Raw genomic sequence first — 22,158 nt, 5'->3', positions numbered from 1 at the left:
TTAAAACAAGTGTAAGAGCCACTTTACACACTTATCAGGCGGTGGTGGAGAGTACTCCGTGACAACTTCCACTTCCTCCTGGCTAAGAAATATTCTCAGCAAGAACAACAGCTGCCCAGAATAACTACTGACACAGCTTCAAAGGACAAAGAGCTGGTGTTTCAACATTGTCCTCAGCCTCAACTCACACTTTCCAAGTTGTTCCCTCCACTCTGCAGAGACATGTACCATACCCCAATTAATGAGAGGAATCCAGGTATGAAAAAATAACCGAACTTCTTAATACTTTTTGAAAGGTGCCAGGGGAAAAACTAAACTACAGTCACTACTACCTGAAAGGAAACATTACCCAAAGTTCTGTATTTCACCAATGAGCTTTAACAGAAAGATACAGTTTTAAAGAACTGGATTTTTCAGCACAGTCCAGCTAAGAATTATGTTACCCTAGAGTCTTCATATTTTCTCTTGACCTACTGCACCATGAAGTGGCCTACTATTCCCTAAGCTTTTTAGGAATGAGGGTTAGCTGGTTTTATTTTAAAAGTTTGGGTATTTTGAAGTAAATTCCCCAGGTTTACTATATGAAGACATTAGTGTAACTTTGGTGGTTTGATTTGTAAAATTCAGTTTCACTGAGAGTCCTAATGAAGAGTATTTAGCCTTAACTGAAGAGATGGATGTTCCCTGCAACATCACAACAAACCCTGTGATGAGTTTAGTTGCACCACTACAGAAGATTATAATGAATTTAAACTAGGAAAATAGAATAGCTTTGGCTCCTGATTAAAGCAGTTCAACTACTGACGTCTTCATTTTGATTCATGAGCTCAATTTTGACAACAATATTATTAAAACTAAAAATTCTTCTGATATCATGAAAGATTTGTATGTATTCTTGAATGTTCTTATTTCCAGTGATATTTTACCCATAACTAATGGGCTTAGTAGTAGACAAATTTCAATTAAAGCTCTGGGCTTCAAGAAAAAAAATAAAAAACCATAACAAAACACAAAAAGCAGCAACCAAAGGCAAACAAAAAACCCGCACAGAAAAGTGCACTGTTCTCATACACTACAAAATGTCGATTCAAAACTAAGAATGTTTCACTCTTAATAATGCTTTTTTAAATGCCAACAGGTTTTGTCATGACGATGGCACCTATACTTCCTAATCACTTTGCACAAGTTAACATTTCTTACTTTCCCCTATGCTGATTTAAAATACAACATACAAGGCCATACATTATTTCATTAATGGGCTCTGACAGTATTTGCCGCCTCAGACCATTATGCAAGATGATGAATTATTTTCCTATGTAAATGTGAGAACAGTGAGATATCAGCACTCTGCCAAAGAACTACAGTAACTGGATGCGTATTTTCTTTAAATGCCATCTCACAGCTACTTGCTGTCCACCCAAAGACTTTTCTTGCTGTGTACATTCAAATTCTCCAAAAGTATCAGCTCTGTTCACAACAGCATGAGTGCCACCATGTTTTATATTGGATTTTACACAAATTTCTTCTATGTAACACTGGAGTGGTTTTGAGTGAAAACATCAGAAGTCTGCTGTAGAATAAAATCTGGTTTTTGTTGTTTTAGCAAGGCTGAAAAAAAGCAGGCTGATGTTCTAGCCATTTCTCTTCTTTATTCTGTCAGAGAATTCTACAAGCAGTTCTCATCAGCCCTTTCAATCACCCAGGCAAAACATTATTAAAAATGCAGCAAAAGAATGTTACTACTATTATAGGTCATAGTAAAGTGTAACTTGAGCATGGTGCTTCCTTTTAACTTCACATAGAAGTTTGTTAGCCAAAAACCCCCTTATTTATAATAAAGTTCAAGGTCTTAGTGATAGCATAAAAATTTAAATAAATAAAAAATTTAAACTGTAAAAGTTGTAAAACAACTTTGAATATCAGCCCAACAACACAGGTTTTAATACGGGCACTATTCACAGAGAACTCTAAGCAGCACTGCTGTTGAGTAAACTGCAATTATCTTCAAATTCACATGGGCTTATTTTCCTATTAAATGAAACTACCAGAAGACATTAGCTAAAGCAACATATTTTGATTCAGCTTTTTCATACAAGTCATCTCAAATTGTGAAGCAGAGCTTTCCAACACCCTCCCTTCTCTCTCCTTTTTCAGCCTTAACATTTAAGGTTTTTTTGAAACTTGATTATGAATCTTTCCTTAGTAACTCCCATGCAGAAAGACTGACGTTTATTTAGTCTGTGTAGAATGACTATCTATTATTCGGCGTGGTCTTATGTTCCTATTTAGAGTTTATAGCTGCTTCAACAAATAATTCCAAAAGCTTCTAATTGTGAGAAGGATACAAGCAGGGTTTACAGTTCTGCTTTGTATTCAAAATACAGATTAAAAAAAAAAATTACTAAGTCCAGCAACACAAACATCAGATCTTCAACAAAAATATTTAAACAATAACTGTTGAAAATTAAGTCTTGCAGAAAAGGTAGTTTGAACTTGAAAAACCTCACTGCTACTACTGACATAAACACTACAGTATCAGTCTTTCCTACATAATTTTCATATATCCAGGTTTTCTTTTTAGTCCGGGAAACTTCTGATCAAAGCAAAGAAAATATCTTCTACAGAATGCACTGCAGAAAGTCACCTGCTAATCTACAGCTGTCTGTCAAGAAATTTAAGTTAGAGCACTGATTGTTTCCTTTACAATTTCCCATCACCTCAGATGTTTGCACAAGGTTTTACATACCTGCAAAACTTTTTCTTCTGAGGATGACACAAATAGATCCATTCAGTTTGGTTAACAGTATGAAGTTTTTGGCTGGCAATAGCCAGGAACATTCTGGCTAGAAGTCTCACAAACAACAGCAAGTCCTACCTAGGATAATCCAGTATCTTCGCTCAGTATTTTTATAATAAATTCAAAACGCACTTCAAGGGTAATTAAGTTCCTGGTATCTTGTGTTATCTCATACATATATACTTTTTCCCCCCCCTTTCAATAAAAACTAACAGGCAAGTTGCAGAATGAAAGCTAAAAAAATCTCACCCTTAAAAAATAATAAGGGTGAAATAGATAAAAAAAATATAACAGCAGTAACATTTTTATTACCTTGTTTCAAAACCAGAATATCCTGAATGTCCAACAATGCTTTAAAATGTGATGAACTGAAGCAAAAGGTTATCTTTATTTTACAGGGGTGAGCAAAGTACAACCTACAACCTGCTCAATCTGTTAGAAAAGCCAGGATTTACACGGAAATATCTGAAAAGTCAATTTAAAAGGAGGAAGCCTTCAAGTGTTTCTGCTGCTTTGAATGACAACATTGAGCTGTGAAGTCTAATCTTTCAGGTACAAACTGAGTAACTCTATACTATGGTATCTGAGGCTGCAGTTGGTAAGTCACTTTATGAAAGAAGCATATTTATTGCTCAAGTACAGAGAGTTTGTAAGTTTGTTATGAAAATGGGCCAAATTAGCATTATTCTCTCAGAATGGGTAGAACACGAAGAACAAAATGCACTGACCATTGACTTTGCTTTGTAGTGTTTGACACAAGGGCTGCTGTTCTCCACCACTCTTGCAAATTACTTTTACAAAACTCTACAAGTTTATCTTCTGTCACTGAAAAAAGTGCTTATGGAAAGCAAGAAACCACATCTGAAAGACAGGTCAGCAATTTGTAAAAACACTTAGCAAGCCTACTTCCACTGCAGGTAAGAGATGCAACCTATGTCCTATTTCAAACATCCCCTCACCTTAACTAAACATATCTTAAGGAGAAACTAAGGAGAAATTACTATTTCAGTGATCATTTAATTCTCCCCAGTTTTGGCTTTTACAAAACACAACCCCAGTGCTGGTATTCAGTAAAATTGAATTGAAAAAAAAAAAAAAAAAAGTGAAATTCTAATAAATCATTTACAATACACAAACCCTCTCAAATTGCCATTCAAAAAGCCAACCTATAAGCAAGGGATTTCAACCAATCTACACAAATATCTAAGCACAGTGGCCTGTTCCTAAATTACATTTCATCTCATACACAGCAGGATGGAGAGAGCTAGAACATAAAGAATACACCCATAAGAGATCTTTACCCTACATTTCTTTCCTAATGGTGAAGAGCTACATACATTTCTTTAAAAAACAGTGCAACTTACTTGGAACTGGGGCACTAGAGAAAGTAAGTAATTTTGGCAAAGGCTCTCCCCCCTTTATTATGAAAAGATCCACAGTCATGACTCAAAAGATTTCCTTCAGTATAAGTCATATGTTCCCTGAACTGGAAGCTCTGCCAAGTCAGCCTCAATTTTTGAAGCTGCAATCTTGAACAAAAATGAATACAATGTTTCACTATGTCAAGAGATCACACAATATGGTCCGTTTGTACCACTATCAGGTACCAAGCATGTATCAGATCTTAAAACAGTCTTAGTGGGTTTGGATGAACCTTACTGACCACTTCCCGATACCTTCCAGTTACCAGTTCTGTAATCACCCCACTGTTAACCGCTCAGCTCCAAATCCAGATAAACTTAAGAGTTACTGTGCTATGCCACATTTATGGAGTTGTAGATCACCTTCAATGCTGCAAACTCCACCCCGTAACAAAAGGCAATATAGGGTTCATCCTACAAATCTTCAACCAAAGCTCAGTAAAATAATTTAGGTGCTCAGCTGCAAGGTTATGAAAAATGAATCCAAATTACCAATAGTGGACTTGAAAAATACAAAGTATAATGGAATATATTACTCCAAGTACTGTCACTGAGCAGATTGAACCTGACATACTAACATACTAAGGATGAATAAGGGGTTTAAAGGGAAAAAAAAAAAAAAGAAGCCAGCAAGGAAAGCACTACAGCCTGTGCTATCATGAAGGCTATGGTGAAGGGCAACAGTAGACAATAGCACCAACCCAGTTTGGTATTGCAAAACAAAACTTAAGGATAAGAGGTCTGTTACACCACTGCCAGCCCTAAACTGTTTGCTTAATATTTTTGTCTACATTTGAAACCATTAAGTGTGAACTGAGCAGGAAAAAAAAGTATTTCAAATCCAGAGCAAAAGTCAAGGCTGACTAACTGCTTGTTGTTTATCTGTAAAATTCAAGACAAAATTAAAACCTTCAGGAAGATAAGTCAAGCTATATGGAGCCATAAAAGCTCAATCATGAAATAAATGTGCATTGAACATGACATATTCTCTCAACAAGCTAAGAAACTACAATTAAAACCAGATGTGTGAGTGTAAGAATATGAATACTGCTTACAGAGCTGTAGAAAATCAGAAATGCAAGATAGCAGCATTAACTGTTTTAATTAAATGCAAGCTGCTAAATGACAGAAAGCTTCCCAGAGTAGCACTTCCCTCACAAAACTTTGAATCTAGTGACAAGATATTCCCAAATTTAAAGTGGTAAACTGATAGAAGTATGCAAGAAACTGTATACCCACTATACGCTAAGTGCAGCAGTACTACATCTTTTCCTAAGGCCAAAATGAAGGTGAGGTGGTGTCTTGTGATCCCCTACTCACACCTGTTCATGAGTCACCTAAGATGGCCACTACCAAACCTTCTATTTGAAACTTAATAAGAGACTAAACACTATAATCCAGGAGACTCTGGGAGGGAGAGGTAAACACAAAGAAACATGAGAGAACAATAAATCAAATACTTCTCTTGTTCATGTCACTTTGAAGGCAATATTAATTCTAGAGTAACAAGACAGTCTTATCAAAAGGACATGAGCCAAATTGATATCAAATCTGGATATCAATTTATGTACCCAATTCCTTGTTCCTGTGCAATACAAAAATCTCATTTTATCCTTCAGTGACACCAAGAGATGAACCAGTATTTTTGTTCAAAAACTAGGGGATGGGCAGGGAGACAGGAGGGAGGTACAACACGGAGGGAAAGAGGTAAAAAGTGAACCGAAGTGGTAGAGAAAGGCATGGTATTAGTCATCAAAGGCTTCAGAAAAAAAGTTCTACAAAAATATTCTATAAAAATTTCCATTTTCTCTAGTAGACAGAATCCTATCTAGCTAGAAATCCTAGCTGGAGCCACAGCACACTGAACCTTAAATATTTATACTGCTTTAAAACTACCAAAAGTGAAGGGAACAGACTCCTTAACACGATCCTAAATTTGAGGGGGATTCTAAAGGGGCCTAAGTGCAATTACAAAGCACATTTTCTCTGTTATCTAATAAAGTGAAAGTTTTTCTATTGTGCTTGTAAAGGAGAAGTCCTACATTCATCACTTCCCATTTCTGATCATGTAAACCCAGCAGTGTAAGTTAAAAAGCAAAAGGCTGAAAGAGTCTTGTTTTCACAGCTTTTTCCTTTTGGAAATGGCAGCTTCAATGCAAGCAACCCCCCAACTTCTGTATTGGGAATTTTGAATTAGTTTACTGAAAGAATGTGATAGTTTTAAGCACAACCATGTGAAAATTTTAGTCTTCAGGAAAAAGAGATGACACTGGATAAATACTTATCCATCTCAGGCATAAACTCAGTAATGCTTGTGAGAATATAGATGAAAATAGCAGAGATTTGATATGAGTAGTTACAGAATTCTTCCTCTTCAAGTTTTCAAAAACAACAGACAATACAAGATTTTGATTCTTAAATTTATTTTTAGCAGGATGTGTTTACTAATGGATGGTGACATCATTAGAAGATAGGTCCATGTCCACCACCTGCAACAGAAGCTAGACAGATGTTAAAGAAAACAATTTAAGAGTTAAAGATGACACTACTTACCCCAAACACACTTAGGAAAGTCACCTATCAAGCAGTACAGCTAGCTTTTGATGCAGACATAAAATTATTTACTTGTTATCAAAATTTCCTGTCAAGATTTAGCACATACATTACCTCAATTTTGATGGGAATCACACACTTCTGTTTCAGAAATAACTATTAGAGAGACTCTCATTCTTAAAAAATTAAGGAAGATGGAAACATTGGTTATGCAATATTACTTACCTGTAAATTATCTTCAGAAGATAAAAGATCGGCCTATTTAGGTCTAAAGCTTCTATCTAATGCTGAAAGCTACTGAAAATTCTCTGGGAATTCCAATTCAAATTGTTAAACAAAGTTAACAGCAGGTAACATTTCTAGATTCAACTAAGAATACATCCACTTGTTCCTTACTCTATCTGCCTGGTATGGTAAGGAATCAGTAAGGTAGGATCTCAGCATTATACTCACAGATTGGTGATAGCAATTCAGGAAGAAATAAAAACTTTCTGTTACAACTGAGAGATCATGTTATGCTTGGGAAAGTATCAATAGCCAGAAGTCTAACACAAGAAACAAGCTTGTCTGGAACAAATTAATTTCACCAGAAATGAAACTTGAACAGCAAAACCTAGGGACAGACAGTTCAGGGAAACACATTCTCAAAGAGTTACATGAAAGGCCCTCTCCCAGTTCTATTTCAAATGACAAGCCAAGAAGCAAGGTTCAATTTGAGTAATGTAATTTCCCAAATCTGTAAGAACAGGGAGTCCTCGCTTCATCTCCATTTCTTAATCACCAAAATAAATCCTACATGTGCTAAGTCAGCAAGCCCTACAGACAATATCACTAAGACATCCTAATCTTACTAGTTACTGGGTTAACACCATCCTGGCTCATAGTTCTGTATTAGGAAATCATATTTATGCCACACTAATCAGCCTAAAAACATTCTTACAGTGTACTTCAACATCCTAGGACTTCACCAGTTTAAAACAAGCTGCTACAGACATTGAGACTGTCTCCTACTTTTAAAGAAAGACCTCAAACTAGCCCAAAGATGAAACTCTGTAATGCTGGAATTAAATTCTTTAGCAGTCTAAATAATTCAGCCAAGAAACTATGTGAAGCACCATAACAGCCCAGTAATATGCAATTGCTTTCTCTCAGAATTATGAATTCTCTGATCTAGCAATATTGGGAAATTACACTGGTTTTTATTTGTTGAAAACAACCAATAAGGGTGGAATCTGTTCACAGCTGTGCTACTATTTTTAATTTCTTTTCAACTGGCTCTCTTGTTTTACAGAAGGGTAAATCTGTCTGAAGACTAAGTCACTGCCTTTTGAGCAACTCCCTATCCTGGCAGGTTACCATACCTACACAGCATATAACTGCTGATAATGAGCTACATGAACAAGTCAGTGCCTCTAGACAACCAGTCCTTCAATGAAATTATGGGAACTTGTCCTTCAAACCCATTACACAGGCAGAGGGAAGGTAGGGCATATGATGAAAAGCTTAAGGCTTCCTGTTCTTTAATCTTCCAGGTTCCATTATGCAGTTGGATCAGTTGCTACTGAGATCAGAACTATTGTGCGTGCCATCTATCTTACATGAAGCTGGTTGATATTCTTCCCACAGGATAAACACAGTAAGGTTGATAGGAAGAACCTTCATCAATTGATTTTCTGTGAGGCATAGAGGAAAGGAAGTCAGGAAATAAGAGTAGGCTAGGAATGACATAACTGATCTGAATGATGACTTCAAATACATTACAAACAGCATTTTCCAGAAAAAAAGCACAACAAAATCTGAATCAAAGTTATGAAGCTAAAGGTAAAGAAACCACTAGGGAAAGAAAATGCTCTTGACAGGCATATATGATGAAACCTGAAGATAAATTAATGCTGGGACCATATATGCATATGCTGCAGTTACAGGGCATCATGACTGTTCAGACATCTTCCCTTGCAAAATGATGCAGCTTCAATTCTATTACTGTAATACCCAAGGTTAGCACTGGGAAGCCACTGATATGAAATTATGGACATATTCTAAATATGTGGAATGTTTCACAGGAGGCTTTACAGTAGTACTGGTAGGAAAGAAAAGCAGGTGATTGGTAATAGCAAAAAAAGGAGTAACTTAAGGGATCATTTGCTAATAATGAGCTGCTCACCCTGCATCACTCTTTTATTATGATCTGCCTGGTTGTGCTGGTGCTAGTGCTGATAACCAGCTGTATTAGAGGCTGTAGAAGCTGTAAGTAGATTTCCCTGGGTTTAATGGATGCTTGAGGCAGGTTAAAACTTGTGCTGAAACCTGGAATTAAATTCTTATCCTTTAGCAAATACATAACTAAGACTTACAACAACGAATAAAAAGAGCATGGAAAGAAAATGACACTATGAAGAATTAAGTTTGTAACAACAGGGATAAGACTTTCCATCTGCACTACTAAAACTAAGTTTGTAGGTATAACCAAGACTGAAAAGCAGAAAGAGCTGGTTTAGTAGGTTTAGAACACTAGAATCAAACAATGTGTTACTAATGTGCTGGAAGCAAAGACATAACAGTGGCAAAAAAATATTTGTCTTTGGAGAGAAAAGTTGTTCAGGCTAACTAGAAACATTTGCAAGAACAAGCTTTAGTGAAGAAGAGACTAAAACAAAATATTACGCACTTCCAGCTTATGTTCTTTCTCTGCAAGGAACTCTTTTTGACATCGGAGAAAGTCTGATAACATTCGAGTTAGCTGCTTTCTATCATCTATTTCAGCTGCCAACCTGCCATTGTAATCCGCCAGCAACATACATGCATCATCTACCATTTTGGAAAGTTGCTCTCCAGATTCCTTATCTAAAAAGCAAGCAGAGAAAAACAGGTAAAGTGTGATTCCATTATGCACCATTACGTTCTTAGAAGAGCATTTTGGTTACCAGGCTCCCAACCCTCACCTGTTATTCTGTCTAACAGGGACACATCCTGGACCTCTATAGGCAAGGAAGCTATTCTCTGGTGAACTGCTGCATCCCCAGAGGCAGCATTTTCTAGTTCTTGTAATGCTCTAATGAGATCTGTGGTCTGAAAAAAGCATGCAAGATTGAGAACTAGTTTAAATAAACAGATCCTACAACAAAACAGAAGTATTTACAACAAGCTTCTTGATTTGATGATAATTTTAGCAGCATTTATAGTATCACCTTTAGAGTCGAACAAAACAAAACCTTTAGTCTCAGCACATCATTGCTAGTTTTAAAGGTCACCTTTCTACAAGAGCTTTTTCATTTAAATTCTTTGTATAGGAATACTTATAAATCTTTTCTTCTTGACAGTAGTGATTATTTTACAGTACCTTTCATTTTATTACACATTTTTAAAAATTACTTTTCTTGTTGCTTTGCTTCACTACTGCAAAAGACTGTATCAGTGCACTTCTTCTGGAAGTAGGGCTGATGCTCACAGAAGCCCAGCTATCTGCTACAGAGAAACATACTAAATTGTGATGACTTGAGCACAGTCGTTCTTTGCTATAACAAAAATCCTTTTGAGATAGGGCAATACTGCAACAAAACCCCACAAGAATTAGAAGAGCTGTAACAGTGCAAGGTAAAACAAGAACTCCTCACAGCCATTGTGAGTGAAACTTAGGGAAATATTTTATTGATAAATCGTAACAATCTTACACTCTAATACATGTGTTACTACTACCCTAAAAACTGAAAGAGAACTCAATACATTGTACAAACTGCTGAAATACTGACATGAACAAGCTGGACATAGAGCTCATACATCTGAGTTTACTGTCAAACACAAAGTTACAGCATGCCCCCCTAAAAAACTATTAAAAGTTTGAGGTGTAGCCACCCTTGCCCAGAAACAGTTCCTCACTGAAAAAGAGACCATTAAAAAAAAAATAGAAACCAAAAAATTCTATATAAAACCATATGGAAGTAGAGAATTTAATAAACATTCTGTTACCTGAGGAGGATCAGTGGGAGAACTTCGAGGTGAACAGTTATTTTCATCAACTTTGATCTGTTCATATGTGCGCTTCCTCACCTTTCTGTCTCCATCTAAATGAAAACAAACACAGTAGTCAAAGAAGTACTATTTGAAACAGGAGACAGAACCTTCATACACTCACAAAATACTTACACAAAGCTTGCCTAAGTTGTTCTAATACATCATTTTCATAAACAGACCTTTCTTCCCAGATAGACAGCACTCGGCCAAGGTGTTTCTTACAACTCTCATCAGACTCACTGTTAGAAGGAAAAAAGCAAATATCAGCACTAGTTAGAAGTATAGCACTGCTTTATGATTATTTTTCACAGAAAGACCTTCACAGATCTTAGCAATATCCAACCATCAGAAGTCAAATAACCTCAGAAAATAACAAATCCCCATTTTAAAGAAAGCAAAGACCAGTTTAATGTGCTCTAGCAAGCACCTGAAAAAAAAAGGGCCTATATCAAACTCTTTTGGTTTTTCAACCCATAAATCTGCAAACACTACAAACAGGTTTATGTTGCTTCAACAGCTGTGTATCATTGTGAAGATAATCCTGCATCAGGACTCTAGCTTCCTCATGCAATGACATTAGAGGCTGCTGGGGAAAAAGCAAATCATGCAACACCCAGTAAAATGCCAAACTGTTGTAGCACATAAACACAGACAGTAAGCAAGTTTCAGTTGCTTCCTTCTTGAAAGGCTGTCTTCCAAGGCAAAAAGGAACTGAATGCTGATGAATTTACTATCAAACTTCATCAAGCTGTAGTAAGACTATCTAAGATCAAAAGAACAGTGAATAAATGAAACTAAGATTTCAAGTACAGAAATAGCACATGAAGACTAGATGGGCCAGAAGACATCAACTGACCACTTCTCAAATGCAGTGTGAGGGACACTGCACATACAAGTTTACTGTACCTTGAAACATGCTTAAAAGCCTCCACTATTACAGGAGCAAAGTCTTTCGTAAATTCTGGTCCTTTCCTTTTGCTGTTCTGTATGACATCATTGGCCAAGTACAGGAATGTCAGCTTCCTATTTGGTTTTGCTAATAAAAAGAAAAATTAAAAATAATTAGAAATTTTATTTCCTTCAACTAATACCTACATATCCAGGCTTATATTGAATACAAACACCCACTCCCCCACATCGTGAAATCAGATGTTTTTTTCCCATTTTCATTACTGCTTACACCATTTCACATTTTCAGTATTTTCATGTGAAAGACTTTAGTCACTCATTGGGTCTTCTCTCCCTTCTGCTCTCTTTGTTCAAGTTCTTCTTCCTTCATAGTATGACACAATCTCCATTTAGTGCTATCTCAAAAACCAGAAAAAATCCCAAGATATTCCAAAGTTCTTCATCCCCAAACTATTTTCAGGTGTTTTCCTGAGCCTTTAATGATTCTTGTTTGGCAGCCTTCATGCATTTCTTCCAAGTACTTCAGCTTTCTTCTAAGCCTGCTTAAATTTCTTACACTCATGAAATCTTCTGATGAGGCACTTCAGAGATCCACAATCATTCATGTGAAGAACCTCTTCCCTTTCAGTCTGAATTTCACTCAGTCTTACACAACCACTGCTCATTCTCACATTTAAGCAAACTGAACAGTCAATCCCCTCGTCAATGTCCCTCTATCACTCTGATACTCCCCTTCCCCACCTCTGAATTGTTAAAACACTCATGTGCCAGCAGCTGTAATAGCACAAAAGGGTTTTCAAAAACCCTTGAAGCTCCTGTGGTGTATCTCTTCCCTCAGCCCCTTAAACATCTTAACCCACCTCTCTTAATGTGCAGTAGACTACAAGCTTCCAATTTACAAGCTGCTTCTCAAAATCTATTCCATGTTTTCTAAGTGCTCCTACCTGGGTATTTTCATTTATACTTCATCTAATTTTCATTATTCTTCAAGTTTATTGGAGCTGAAACTCTTACTGTAACATTTCTACTTTTGGTTAACACCAGAATACCATTACCACCACATAATCTCAATATGTACACTCTGACTTTAAAAAGAGGTTTCTCTTGAAAGACAAGTTTTTTCTGCTCTGTCAAGGAAAGCAGCACCGTGGTAACGACAATCCAGGATTTCTTATAATTTATGCAAGAAAATATGATTTGATTTTGTTACTTTCTAGTCTGTCCTCTCAAAAATGCAGAACACCACCCTCACATATAAAGAGAAAATTCAATGTTAATATGCTTTCACTCTAGGGAAATGCTTTCGAGAATAAATTTTGCACTACAGAAAGACTCCTCTGAAGAACTGCTCCTTGAAGTACAGAATTCTTTCCAGTCTCTGAACAGATATATCTAACAAGTTGGGAGTTCTGGATTGACTGGGGAAAAAACCATCTGTTAAATGTAAAAATGCACTTTGCTTACAGTCAAGGTACACTGAAGAGTAGGAAACAAAATAAAAAAAAAAAAGCTTGGAAGTGCTGGACACAAGGTGGACTCAATAGAGTCTGCTCCAAACAGTGAAGTCACCACATGCAAGCAGACAGGAAATTTATCTATTTCCGTCAAAATCTGGCTAATCTATAATGTAGGTTTTATAAAGTTGTGCTGCTCAATTTCTACATTAAAACCTGACTGATGATAAAACAACACATCTCCTATGTTTCACATAAGAGCTCTGACACCTAGCAAGTTTTGAATTACTCAGAGAGAGAATGTCAGAAAACACACGTTTTCTCATAGGCATAATCAAAAAGTAACTAAAGTTTATCAAAGATGGCCTTGCTTCTTCTCTCAATTCTTAAATAAGCCCAGAATTAGGATTCAAAATCTAATGAAGCAGATCATCCTATATCCTATATCCTCTGGAACTTCATGCAGGGTAGGTCCTTATCCATTCATTTCACCAGAAAAAAACCCCATCACTTTTAAATCCTCAGTGATGTAACCCATTTGTGAGATATCCTAACTTTCTTCTTTCCAAAAAACAGTCAAATCAACTGGGCTGGCAAAGACACCAGATGGATACACAGTGACATGAAGTCAGGTAATGCTGACTCTCACAAAGCCTGGACACTATCTATTCACTGCAGTAAAAGACTGATGTATCATATTTGGTAAAAGCATCCTAAACCACAGAAAGTCATTTTCAGGCTTATTCCCCCAATTATTCCTTTTCAGCTTCCTACTACAATTCAACATAAACAAAGCTGTGCAGAATGAACAAAAACCCTAGACCCACTATTAAGCTATCTGTGCCTTTGGTTGAAAATTTCACTATTCTACCCTTATTATTCTCCAAAGACAATACCCTTATTATTCACAAGGAAAATTGTGAAGTAAAATTTAATTCTTCTTGCTGTAAGAATGTACTGCACAAAATTCCAAAGGTAAAAATTATGCATAGTATTGAGAAGTGCTCCCTCTCCCTTCACAAATTTTCAAGACTTACATTCTGGTCTACTGGCACTCTGGCTTACACATGAGACTGAAGGTAAACTCTGGCAACCTGAACCGAAAACATTCTATCTCTAGCATGACTATAAATTGACTGGTGATGTCTGAAACACAAATTAAATTCAGGATCAAACAGATCTGTTTTGGAGAAAGAACTATGTTAGAACATCTCTCTTCAGTAGCAGTGAAACTCATTTTCCAGCCTGGGGCATTGATAAACCTCAGAACACCAAAATGGATCAAACGGACAATTTTTGAAGGTCCTCAACACATGGCAAGGCTAACAGCAAAAGCATTCTTACTGCCAGAAGAAAATGAAGAGAGAAAACCTGTAAGAACCTAGGTTAAAGAAGGATCTGAAAGGCACAACTGCCAGAATGTACAGTGTTACAAATAGCCATCTCGGTACCAACTGTACCCTCTGCAAACACAAAACTGCCAAGAAATCATTCGTGTTGGATTGAGTCATCTTTTCAGAAGCTCTGTGTAGTGTTCACCTAACTCCTCTGCTTGTTGCAGCCAAACTCACCATTTAGCCACCAAAGTAGCTCCCTGAAGCACTGGATTCTGAAGCATTTTAATGTGTCAACAGTGCTGGTTGATGTAAGAGCCATATTATGCATATTACTCTCAAAGCATCTTCAATGAGACTACACGGGATTGGCACCTTGCAAATGAAACTATGTCTGTACCAAAAATGCATCTGACATGTTTAAATGCCAATGAATATTCTTCAGAAAATAATGGTATTTCACCAACAATTAGCATACTGAGATATCTGCAGTGGAAACAACGTTATCAAGCCTTAGTTTTTGGCAATCCATTCTTCTCAGTAATGCATTTTTCTTAGCCCATTAGGTATGCCTGGTTCTCTGGCAGCTCAGAATTGATGCCTGACATTATCTGCTTTAATCCATAAGACTTAGAGAACTCCTGACACTGACAAGCCACCACTTTAGCGCAAGTAACCAGCATTTTACCCTGAAAGGCAATAAATCAGCCACTTTCACTGAGGTTAGCCCTGGCAATCAAAGTCAGCACAATCACCTGTCTTCTCCAGGTTTACCTCCTGCATTTGAAATTGTCCTCCCATGAAGACAGCTAGAAACATGCCCATTAGTTTCATGCTGTTTTACGCTTAGAGCCAAGACATATTTGCTGTTGTAGATATACTAGAAGAAACTACAGAAAAGCACACAAGCATAAGAGATTTCACTTATATCCCACTACAAAATGTACAGCCTGACTGAGCATCTGAAAATGTTAAATCAGGCTGTGGCTTTCTGCAGGCCAGCTCTGCTGTGTCAACTGACCTTGAAGGAAAATACCACCTAACAAAAAGGTTTGAAACAATAAGCATGTTATTGTTAAAAATGGTAAAATCTCACAAAAGTTATCAGCCCTAAACATTTCATTAGCATACTTAAGTTCTCTACTATGGATTCAAATAAAGACTTTGCTAAATTGCTTTTGAATTACTTTAGTCTATACACATGCATGAGAGTTTATGAGTGCCACCACTCCTCCCAAAATCTCTGGGACACTTTCTCACAGCATGCTTCACACCTTTGCAAGAGGAGCTCCCGACATCTCTGTAAATACCTGACAAGCTTTTTATTACAAGAGCAAATATTGTTAAGTCAAGCAGCACTGAAACTTGAGTGCAAGCTCACCGATCCTTCACACTGTGGAGAGCTAACCTGGGTTTTTATGAAAGCTGATTAAGCAGAGCATCTTTGGTAATATGATTCTAAAAAGCCACTTGAGAGGCTGCCACTTGAAAAGACAGTTTAGAGACAACGTAATCCACAAAAGGCACGTTGTACAACAAGCCCTTAACCTTAAAACTCATTAACCTTCTACTAAGAAAAGGTTAAACTAAGCATTCCACCTTGTGCAGTCACCTGGTGAATTTTACCAAGGTTTGATAATTGCCATGTTTTCTCTTCAAAGAGGGAAATGGGATTGCCCATTGAATGTGTTCAAGGTTTGAGGGTCCAAGTATTTTGACTGGGTTTGGAGACTAGTAACAAAGGGAACACAACACACAGCCACAGCTGGGATTAAGGCCACTAGCTTCAAATTACCACAGGAATGCCAGACAGCTGGTCACAGACCAAGGAAACCATTCCAACATAATTACACTGCAGAAGCTTCCCATTGCACTTAGTGGGAACTACCTGAACATATGAAACAAACCAACTCCTTTCATTGCCTTACCTGGCTGGTAAAATGCCAAAATGGATACGAATCAACTGCAACAACAGCTTCAGGATAGTAAAAAAATCCTACACTTAAGTATTCAGAACCAGAATGGTAAAAGACATGCAGGTTTGATACCACACAACCCAAATATAATTGTTTTAAATAAAAGGCTCTTACATTGCCACTCTGCTGCTCCTAACTGCGGATCATTTTGTAAATCATGTACACAGCAAATAAGTTTCCCTAACTAGACTCAATAACACCCATCCATCTGAAGTTTTCCCTGTTTGTTGCTCTCCAAACATTTTGGCATGGATGAGAAGATTGATGTGGGCATAATCAGTGAAATCCAGAACCCATAGCTTGGCTTCTTTTAAATAAAAGAAACCAAAATTATTTATTCTCTCACATTGGATTATACCACCACTAAGTAAAATCACCAGAAAAGACTATACCACCACCTTACAATCACCAGAAAAGAAAGATTCCTTCTCCTGGCAGAAAAAACTACACTACACGGCACAGAAAATAATTGCTTTAAAGCAGGAACTTGTTTCCTGTGATCCACTTCCCATCTCCAGGGCAATATATCACAACCACTTTTGGCTGTAATGGTGCTCCAAAACAGCTAAGTATTAGAGTAGTTCAGATGTAGTACAACTTTCAAATCTGCTGTAAGTGTTGCTAGGCCTTCTCAATTTACTTACTAAAATCCTCTATCTTCCACATTTCAGCAGCGGCCACAACAGCCAGTAGCTTCAGAAAAACATATTTCATCAATGCAACAGCTATACTGGATGAGGACCAAGCAGTAGCACATGTCCAGTGGCAGAAGCTGTAGACAAACCATAAATAAGCAAAAAAGATGTAGCTTCTTATACCCCTGAAAGACTTCAACACCAGGAAAAAACAAACAAAGAAAAAACATAATAAACTGGAACAGCAGGTGAGCTGGCAGAGTGAAGCACTACAAATACATCTCCCTGCAGCAGCCCAGATGCACCTACACAACTGTGGCTCTCCTAAGGCTCTACACAACGGCTCCACTGACCTAGATGAGCTGTGCAGGGAAGAGAGTGATCAGCGTGACACGCGTGGGGTGACAGATGACAGCCTAAACAAGAGGTCAAGCGATGATAAAGGAGGATGGGGATGATCACCATCAGTTTCTGTTACTGACTGATCATTGAGATGCCGTGTGGGCCCTGAAGAAAGAGATACTTGAATCTGAAATTAGGTTTAAAGATACAATGTAACAATGTCCTGCTAAGAACCAAGACTTGGACATGAAGATCCCCGTGGGTCCCTTCCAACTCGGAATATTCTAAATATTACTAAAATATCACTATGAAATAAATACTTAACAAGTGACAGAGCTGAACCTGGAAAAGCTAACAGAAAATAAGATGACAGGAAAAGATTCTTATGGACAACTAATTGGAACTCAAAATAACAAGTCCCATATTACAAACCTTTAGCAATTTTGAAAAGGAACACCTTTTAACCAAGTACAGCAAACTGTACATTGAGCCTACTGAACAGGCAGCTACTGTTCACCCTTGAAGGCAGATACTTTGAATTACAGAATTGAAATTTTTCATTTCAAAAAATGAACTAACATGTAGCAAACCTCTACAGTTGCAGAGCCTCCTGAAACCAGGGAGCAAGAGATGTATGCAAGAGAACAAACCTGACTTGCAAACAACAAAAAATAATTCTCAAGAGACTGCATCTCAGAAGAGCCTATTCAAAGGTGTTTCTTCCTAAGGGGTTTCCCAGCAGCCCTTCAGTGACTGCAGGCTTACACAACAAATTTGTATGTTATGCCACTACTCAGTTTAAAAAGAAACCCTGTAAGTCATTCCCTTTATGGATACACAAAACTACACAGGGTTAAATGGGCCCACCAGTTGCCTCTTTAAAATGACTGAGGTAATCACAAGTTAATTAATTAGTACTACTTAAATACTGAATAAGCTTATGACTCCCAAGTAATTAACTATTTAACTTTGAGAACTACATTTCATACCTCTGAAATCTAGCTGAAGCAGGATCATTTCCCTCAGTACACGCTTTTCAAGAAAACCTGTACATGAAGGCATATTGATGATCCTTAGGGATGCCAGAATATGGGACCTGACCACTGCCAATTAATCCAAGTAAACAGAAAGGCACTAACATTTTATGCTATCTAAATTATATGCAGATTTGAAAAGCTATCTTTTCGCCTCTAGTCCAATGTGGCATAAAGAAAAAGATTACTTTAAATATAAAAGAATCAAAACCAAACATTTAGGAAAGAAAGAGCTCTGATCTTAGGACTTGTCTTGATGAATAGCTAGAGACATGCTCAGAAAGGCTCTTGACGCAAATGATCTTTTACCAAAACTGAAAGAAAGCATCCAGAAAAAAACATAATGTCATTGTACTGTGGTCAACACAACTAGTTATACAATGTTCCTGAAAAGCAGTAGGCTGGAAGGAAGGTCTGGAGAGGGGTGCGACAATAAAAAAGGGATACGATGAAAGGAAACAAAATCTAGAAATGCAAGGTTCAAGGTTCCAGGATACTACTGGCTAGCAATAACAGCTGACAACGTCAATAACTTTCATATCCATATTCCCCAAATACAGGTAATTTTCCTCTCAGGTAGAAGAGAAATCCTGTTTCTATGGTTTGAATGACAGGCAAGTCAGGAGCCTTAAACTTACTCTAGTTATGGCCTCATTGCCAATATCCTACTTTATGGTGTTTTATGCACTCGCTTCAGCACAGGACAGTTGTTTTCCTCTCATCCTTCCCATGCTGCCTGCTGAGATGACTACTTCCACCTTTGGGGATTAGACACCATCTTACAAATCTGTGCAGCAATTAGCCAGAAGTTAGTATCAGGTAAATGCAAGCTAGCATTTATGAAGCTCAGATATTCTAAGAGATAGGAAACTAAAATACATCCTGTGCATATTAACTATGGCAGCTTTAAACGAAGCCTCCTATCTTCCAAAATTAAACACTTCACATAGGCCTAAAAGCCCAGAAGGGTCAGGACCCTGAAAGCAAGTAAGCCACTCCTAGCACAGGCAGAGTTTCACATATGCCTTCCACAGACCCTTGAAGGTTGGCATCTGAAGAGAGGTCACACCAAAATCTTACTTTGAAGCAGCAAAAGCAGGACAACAACTTCAATAAGCAAAACAAACCCAATGATGGCAGCTATTCTCACCTAAAGCTCAAAAGAAGGTTGTTGTCCTTGCCTCTCAATGCCTGGGTTTCAAAGATTTCATTTCTCCAGTTAGTCAACCAGCACAAGAGGAAAGTTAAAGTTAAGGACTGCCTATTAATATCACAGATTACTATGAACTAATATTGTGCATGATAATTAAGATGAGCAACCAAAACCCTGTGTCTCTTTAAATTAGTTTAAGATACTTTCCTGGTATCATTCAAAACCCTAAACACTCATGTTGCTTGATTAGAAGGCCCAGAAATGTGAAATGTTTCAGACACAGGTGGGAGATCCATTCATTTGCTCCTGGAACAAAAAAAAGCAAGCCTGCAACTAACACAATGAAAATGTGTTTATGTCCTAAGATGGAATAATGTCACCAAGTCAGTCTTCCTTCAGTCAATACAAATAAGAATTTAACTCATGCCTCAAAGTTCAAAAGACAACAAATCCCAGAAAAAGATATTTTAATCAGAAAAAGATATTTTAATAAAACCACAGTAGCCATATTACACGAAACTCAGTGTTTCCTTCCTCTTTCATAAATCCTGAAATGGCTTAGTACTGTTTTTCTGCTTGGTCTAAAAGATTGAGACTTCTTATTTTTCCCATTGAAGATCCACATATTATTGAGGCTCCAAAGGAAGCTACTGTAAAACAGCATCATTTTGTAGATTGAAGCAGAGTTCCAGTAAGTGAGTCTTCTTTTTCTTAAATGCACCAACTTAAGCTATTATCCAGTCAGGTCAAATAAACCCTCATATGCCATTTCTCCCTTTCACTCCCTGAACCACAGTCTATAGCTGCAAGTTCTTTCCTGTTAAATGGAAAGCCACATTAGCATTTAAGTCTGCACGCTGATCACACCTAAATAAACTCACGTTTTTATTATGTTAACATTTTTATTAACCATCTGGCAAAACCAGGAAGTAAAAACCACTCTGGATGCACTACACTGCTTTTCCCTCAGTGTATTCCCATCCTCATCTGGCCTTCAAGAACAGTTTCTGGAAAGGAAACCTGAGTAGATATGGAATTCAAATAGTATTACAGCTAACCATCACAACAGACGATGACAAATAATACGCAAAAAGGCTCCGTCTTGAAAGAGCTGTAATTAACAACAAAAAGCCCTAAAACCCTGGCTCGCCGGATTCCTTCCGGTTCCCCACTTGCCTTTCTCCCTAAAAAACGGGAGATAATACACAAGGGGCAGCGTCCTCAGAGACACCTCTTTATGGAGTGACGGGAAAATGGGAAGGAAAAGAAAGGAGCGAGTGAAGCGGAAGGAAAAAAAGGGAGAAGCAGCACCTGGCAGCCCACGGTCCCGGAGAAGAGGAGACCCGACGTTTAACGCTGGCCAACAGTTCCGCTCTCTCTCCCCCGGCGCTCAGGCCTGCCCTCGCTCTCTCCCCGGCCCCGCAGGCCGCGCAGCCCCGCCGGACCCTCCCTCCCTGCGCCCGCACTCGGAGCGGGGCCGCCGCCTCCAGTCCCGCCCGGCCCCGCCGCCCCGGGGCGCCCCCGGCGGGCCCTGCCCGGCCCCCCGCTCACCTTTGCGCAGCTCCCGCTCCCACACGCTGACGATGAGCGCCGAGTGCTTGCGGTGGTGGATGAGCCACAGGCTCAGCGTCTGCACGCTCTGCTGCGAGTTGCTCAGCTCCGACAGCTTCCGCTCCAGCGCCGCCTCCGAGAACGCCGACATCGCTGCACCGCGTTGGGCCCCGCCGCTCCGTCCCGTCCCGGCCGGGCCGCGCTCAGTCCCCGCCTCTCGGCCCCGACGAGGGAGGAGCCGATGGGCGATTCCCAGCTCCTCCCGCCCCGGCGGCAGCGCCCGGCGCCAACAAAATGGCGGCGGCCGAGGCCCGTGGGGAGCCGCGCGGCCCCGCCCCCTCCTCGCCTGCCCTCACTTCCGGCCGGGCGCGAGCTCGCGCTGGGGCGGGGTCGCGCGGGAACGGGATCTCTCAGGGGTGGGGTCAGTCCGTCAGCGTCCTGCCCTGGAAAATAACACAAAAACGCAAATGTAAATTTGCCCCCAGAAGGCAAACTAGTCCTAGCGGTTTCTTTCACCCAGCAGGTTAAGAATAACAGAATCGTTATGGTTGGAAGGGAGCTCTGGAGATCATCCAGTGCAACCCCCTGCCTAGGCAGGGTCGCCTGGAGCAAGTTAGATAGGAATGTGTCCCGAAAGGGAAGCTCTGTAATCTCCCTGGGCAGCCTGTTCCAGTGCTCTGCCACCCTCACCATAAAGCAGTTCTTCCTCAGGCTGGAGTGGAACATCTTGTGTTTTACTTTATGGTCATTGCTCCTTGTCCTGTCACTAGGCAACACCAAAAAGAGTTTGAGACCATCCTCTTGGTACCTGCTTTTGAGATATTTGTCTGTATTGATGAGGTCCCCTCTCAGTCTTCTTTTGTCCAGACTAAACATCCCCAGCTGCCTCAGTTTCTCTTCATAAGAGAAATGCTCCAGATGCCAAATCATCTTTATGGCTTCCACTGGACCATCTCCAGCTCCTCATCTTCCTTGTGCTGAGGAGCCC

The 22,158-nt window shown here is 38.9% G+C and overlaps 1 protein-coding gene across 5 annotated transcripts in view; it reads right to left on the bottom strand.

The window, feature by feature from the left end:
* Positions 1-21,373, bottom strand: part of RPRD1A (regulation of nuclear pre-mRNA domain containing 1A) — a 43,576-nt gene extending 22,203 nt beyond the window's left edge. The window contains exons 1-8 of one of the 5 annotated variants that reach the window (XR_009274952.1): positions 21,171-21,373; positions 11,689-11,818; positions 10,915-11,021; positions 10,738-10,832; positions 9,714-9,840; positions 9,440-9,615; positions 8,370-8,444; positions 6,714-7,384 (exon numbers count right to left, since the gene is read on the bottom strand). Coding sequence is in view for 4 of the 5 variants with exons in the window: in XM_058808986.1 (XP_058664969.1) it covers positions 9,001-9,078; positions 9,440-9,615; positions 9,714-9,840; positions 10,738-10,832; positions 10,915-11,021; positions 11,689-11,818; positions 21,171-21,321 (864 nt within the window). In the remaining variant the exon portion in view is untranslated. The other 4 variants (XM_058808992.1, XM_058808986.1, XM_058808999.1 and 1 more) reach the window with 4 other exon arrangements.
* Positions 21,374-22,158: the final 785 nt, after the last annotated feature.

This window comes from Ammospiza caudacuta, chromosome 1 (assembly GCF_027887145.1).
Source record: "Ammospiza caudacuta isolate bAmmCau1 chromosome 1, bAmmCau1.pri, whole genome shotgun sequence".
In the NCBI taxonomy this organism is placed as follows: Eukaryota; Metazoa; Chordata; class Aves; order Passeriformes; family Passerellidae; genus Ammospiza; species Ammospiza caudacuta.
Note: the sequence above shows the minus strand (reverse complement) of the source record. Positions and strands in the feature narration are given on the sequence as shown.